General features: G+C 49.5%; 1 protein-coding gene across 1 annotated transcript in view; it reads right to left on the bottom strand.

The window, feature by feature from the left end:
- The window catches only part of micu3b (mitochondrial calcium uptake 3b), a gene marked incomplete at its 5' end in the record, with an annotated part of 20,756 nt that overhangs the window by 11,633 nt on the left and 4,123 nt on the right, over window positions 1-5,000 (bottom strand). The window contains 5 exons of the mRNA XM_084469132.1: window positions 366-407; window positions 1,711-1,776; window positions 1,886-1,968; window positions 2,114-2,161; window positions 4,977-5,000. The exon at window positions 4,977-5,000 is cut by the window's right edge and continues 55 nt beyond it. Coding sequence (XP_084325258.1) covers window positions 366-407; window positions 1,711-1,776; window positions 1,886-1,968; window positions 2,114-2,161; window positions 4,977-5,000 — 263 coding nt within the window. The remainder of the gene's footprint in view (window positions 1-365; window positions 408-1,710; window positions 1,777-1,885; window positions 1,969-2,113; window positions 2,162-4,976) is intronic.

Here is a 5,000-nt window from a genome sequence, read left to right as displayed (position 1 = left end):
CCTGCACATAAATCACTGGTACTGCAGGGGTGCTCCGCAAAGCTCCTTTAAAACAAAAGAGGGAAGCCTTTGGACTAACACACTAGCACGCATACCCACACACACACACACGCATGCATGCACATACACACACACACACACAGACAGACAGACACACACAGACACACATATATGGATACACATGCATGGACGTATGCATTCAACCATGCATAAAAAGAAAACACGGATGTCTTAGATTGAGTCACATTTAACTGTATACAGACCAATGAATCAATGAAGCATAATCAGTGATTATGGATCAAATACGTTTCGCTGAATGGATTTCTGTTTCAGACACTGTTTATACACTGCTCGACAATACATACGCTGTGTGCATGGGACTTCTGCTGTCCGTACAGCTGAAGGCTCTGAAACCCAAACAACAAGGTGTGACATCCAGCCATAACACAGGACATACTATTGTACGTATTATGCATATAAAGATGTGAGTTAAATCATATCATATACTATAAGATGATCACATATTGGCCAGTGTATTGTAATACCCTCGTCGGCAGACAGCTAGGGTGTACAGGACCATGAGGACACACCGCCCATCCACGAGGTTCCCTCTCGGCACATCTTAGCACGCTCAAATCTAGAGTGGCCCGTTGTGTGGATCTGATGATGGTCCTAGGGGCGGTGGCTTTTAATCTGGTGCGTGGGCCCAAAGATGCCACCACCATGGCTCGCTGCTAGCCCTCAGCGCTCGCTCGCCATTCTCTCGCCCTCGTGTTGGGGTCGGCGAGCGATAAGACCTCAAAGCATCCCTGCTGTGATTTCAGTTTAAATCTCTGTTGTTGACATCCACCTTCATGGTGCAGGCGCTGCCACTGGGGAGATGAAAGGCCTGCCAGGCATGTCTTACCCTGCAGCGGGGCGGTTCATCCAGCTTAGCCCCCCTGCTCTGCACTCTGCTCGCCGTCGCTATCTCGATGTAGCACACAAGCTAAGGCTCCTACCTTGAATGCTGAACATGTTAAGGATCAGCCACTGAACACGCTACACATGTTTTTGGGGGGGAAATGTACTGTTATGTACGGGAATATGTGGTTGGTGTCCCGGTATTTTCTGCAATTGATTCCCTGACTAGTGTCTAGCTACAGGTACGGCGTAACTCGGGTTTTGAAATTGTTCTTTCCCGATGGGGTTCAAATCAGGGCCAGAAATGTCTCATGCTGTTGTTTGCATGGCAAGTGGAAAGGTCTTGCACTGATTTCAGCCAGTCATGAACAACTATATTATATAGAGTGTCTCCAGGACCCTGGTTTCATTGGTCAGCCCTCAGGAGGTGTCGTGGGCCTAACTTAACGAAACATCGGTGAAAGAGGGTGCCCACTTGATAACCCCAATGACATGCTGCATACTGCGTACTGCTGTTCGTTGGGCCATTTGTCTCGTGTTTTTCACCTTTGGTTGGTAGCTTAGTGGCCAGCGTGCTTGTAAGGTTGGTTTGGGCAGAGGCTTCTGAATATGTGTTTTCCTTGGATTTTGGCACAAGGGATTATAACATCTGATCCTGTATTAATGTATTAATGTATTAATGTATTAATGAAATACTGAGGTTTGGGTGTCCCAGTTTGGTTATTGTTTTGAGATTGTTTTCAAGCCCTATATCAGTAAAGTAATGTGCTTTTGAAGATCCACTGTGCTGTTTAACGCGTTTCTCACCTTCAGGTCTGATCTCCGGGAGTCCTCTTCATTCTTGTCCTTTTTCTTGCGGAAGATTTCCTCGAGCTTTTAAAAAAAAAAAAAAAAAAAAGAGGAGACAAGACCTTTAGCTGACTGCAGAGGAGCTGACCGGCGGAGGGCCTGGACGTCACAGAACCAACGGTGAACCGCTCACCACCAGAAACTCCATCCTGTCCACCATTTGGTTCCCGTCCGTATCCAACATGTTGAACGCGATCTTGAAGCCCGCCCGGGGCTCTGAGTAGAGGGAAACACATCCACCATTAACATGTTAACAGCTGAACGTAAACACGGTGGATGTTAATAACATCCCCCTTTACGTTGATGTTGATCACCACAGGCACTGATCTCAACGTTGAATCGTCAATCGATGAACACCCACTTGTTAGAATGCAGAGCAGGAACAGGTACTCGGTGTAACTGATGACACCTGGAGACACAACAGGGGGACGTTAAAACAAATCAGCGACACTTTAAATCCGATGTGTGGGACCGCATCAAACGATGCTAAGCGGTCGGTTGGTCGACGGCGGCGGCGGCGGCGGCGGCGGGGGGGAACGCTTCAAAGGGAAGCGCCCCCAAGTTGAACAACTGCAGCCCCCAAAGAAGCGTTGCACACCTTCAAACAACAACAGAAAAGATGTAATCTTCTCTTCCCCTCTCTGGCATTGATAAAATCTTAAAAGGTGCTCTCTACCTTACGCTCGGTGTTCCCCTAACACAAACAACAGGCTTTAAAAAAAAAAACTGAGCTGACCTATCTGGACACAAACCCAAACAAACGGAAAAGCCCCCGCGGCACCTCTCGGCGTTCTGTTTGGATAACAAGGTGTAATACATTCTCAAGTGATCTGTCACTGATCGAGGATCGCCTGATTCAGCTTTGTGTTCGCCTTTGTGTCCTACAACCCCGCTTTGTTGTGAGAAGGAAAAGACTCCGGCTGTCAGAGCCCATCTCGGGCCGACAGACCTCTGGAGGGTCGTACCACACTGCCTCTGAAAGCATTCCCAGGCCTTTGTTTGCCCGGGGAGAGGAGATAGAGAATTGAGCGTAGATAGTTCTGGGTGACCGGGCGAGGGTGTTATGGGAACAGGATTCAGGTATGGCAGCGGGGGCTTGCTGCGGGGATTCTTGTTCTCTTGTCGAAAAAAGAGACACGAGGCACGCCGCGATGGTGCACCCTTTCAGCGCACCATCGAGCAACAAAGAAAAAGACGCCATTAGGATGTTTTTTCCCTTCTGCAGAGAAACTCTGCAGGCCTGGGAAAAAAAACAAAACATGAGTGGGGGCTAATAATAACCAGCATGTTGTTTGACGGAGAGGAAACGGGGCCATAATATACGGCGGGGGGGGGGGGGGAAAGCAGGAACTCGTGTGTCACTGGTATAAGGAAGATTGTCGAGCTAATGTAGAGAAAATGTGAGGAAAAAAGTTGCCGGTGACATAGTGCACAATCCCTTCTTCATAATCCTCTGTGTTTGACAGCCACGGCCTTATAATGACAACACATCTCTGGCTTCAAAGACCTTTCAAGCTCAAATGGGATGAGCACAGAGGAAAACCTTTAAGATTCCCACCATGGTTTAAGAAGCCCCACACATCTCCACTCTGGAAGGGAACACCAACCCAGCCCCTCTTCCACCAGACACCCCCCCCCCCCCCCCCCCCCCCCCCCCCCCCCCCCCTCCTCTCTTCTCCACCCACCCACCCACCCGCCCAACTCAACCCACCCGACCCTCCACACACACACACACACACACACACACACACACACACACACCACACGCACACACACACACACACACGCACACACACACACACTCTACACCACCAGCTCAAGTAGATGTTGTTAGACAATACAAAGAATTCCACAGAAACACTTCATACAGAGTGGCAGTCCCGGGGATGTAATCCAATGCCATTCTTAGTCTTGGTGATGTCCACGGTGATCGGGTGGTGGGGGGGGGGGGGGGGGGGGCGAGAGGGGCATGTCTCAACATAGCTTAGCTTCAAACAGTCCCGCCCCCCCCCCCCCCCCCTCTCTCACACACACACACACACACTATTCTCTAAAGCGATGCTTTGTTCACAGATCAATCCAGTCCTTTTTTTCTCAACAAAGCCGCGACGTTAACAGCAGGATTAAAAGCCCCAAATCCCAGCGTTGGCACTTAGCTAAAGCAACAGAGGTGAGGGCCGGGGAGCTCCAGAGAAGGCTGTGTTTCCCCCCCCCCCCCCCGCTACGTCGTTCTTCTTAAAAGAAAAAACAGCGTCCGATTGAAAAGACGGTCTGCAGGCGCACAGCTGAGAAATTAACACCATTTTTCCTTTGGGCTCGTGCTGTGAAAGAAAATGAGAATGAGGTTTCGCCACAGTTCAACGCGGCCGGCCTGTGAACGCACGCATTGCCGTGCAATGAGGGTCCCTAAACCCCAACACTTAAATCCTTATCACTTTACGATCTGCGTTCAGGAGTAATCTGATTCCTCTCACCCCCCCCCCAGCCTCTGCCATCGTGACCTTATATGAACAGTAAAAAAAATTACAACTGGCTCCACCTTTGAGGAGACTCACATTGTTCTCTTTGAAGGTGTAAAAAAAAGAATAAAAAAGGAAACTATGCTATCCTCTTCTACTTTGAAATTGTGTTCGTTGTGGCGTCCCACAAGAAAACACATTCCACCGTCGGCCTATCCATTTCCTACAAAATGTTTGCCGTGAGTAACCTAGTATTGCTAATTAGGCCTTTATTTTGTGTATATAGTGACACAGGAAAAGAGGAATGTCTCCAGCCTCCCTCGTACACCATGTTAGTCGAGAACAAATTTACGATGCCTCTGGATTGATGCAGAGATAAGATAAGGGCTTTTACAGTGCAGTCGCGCTCTGCATGACATACATATCCGAGATAAACCATTACAGTCTCAAACGACGGCCACGATAAACAAAATCGATCCTCATGGCGAAATACATCAACGCACCGATGATCATTCGTCCTATTGTTCTTTTTTTTTCTCCCCGATCTTCGCCTTCGCCAAACCCATCGCAGCAGGCTGTGAGCTTCCCTATCGAGACACTGATATCAGCGCCACCTCGCCAGACGCGGTGTGTGTGTGTGTGTGTGTGTGTGTGTGTGTGTGCGTGTGCGCGTGCGTGCGTGCGTGTGTGTGCGTGCGTGCGTGCGTGTGTGCGGATGAGTTACGTGACGTCAGGCGGAGCGGTGGGCAAGCCGCGGCACCCTACCTCCTTCTTGAAGGTTCCTGAACA

The sequence above is a fragment of the Micromesistius poutassou genome, assembly GCF_964030765.1.
Source record: "Micromesistius poutassou genome assembly, chromosome: 6".
NCBI classification, from domain to species: Eukaryota; Metazoa; Chordata; class Actinopteri; order Gadiformes; family Gadidae; genus Micromesistius; species Micromesistius poutassou.
This window is presented reverse-complemented; position numbering and strand designations above follow the sequence as displayed.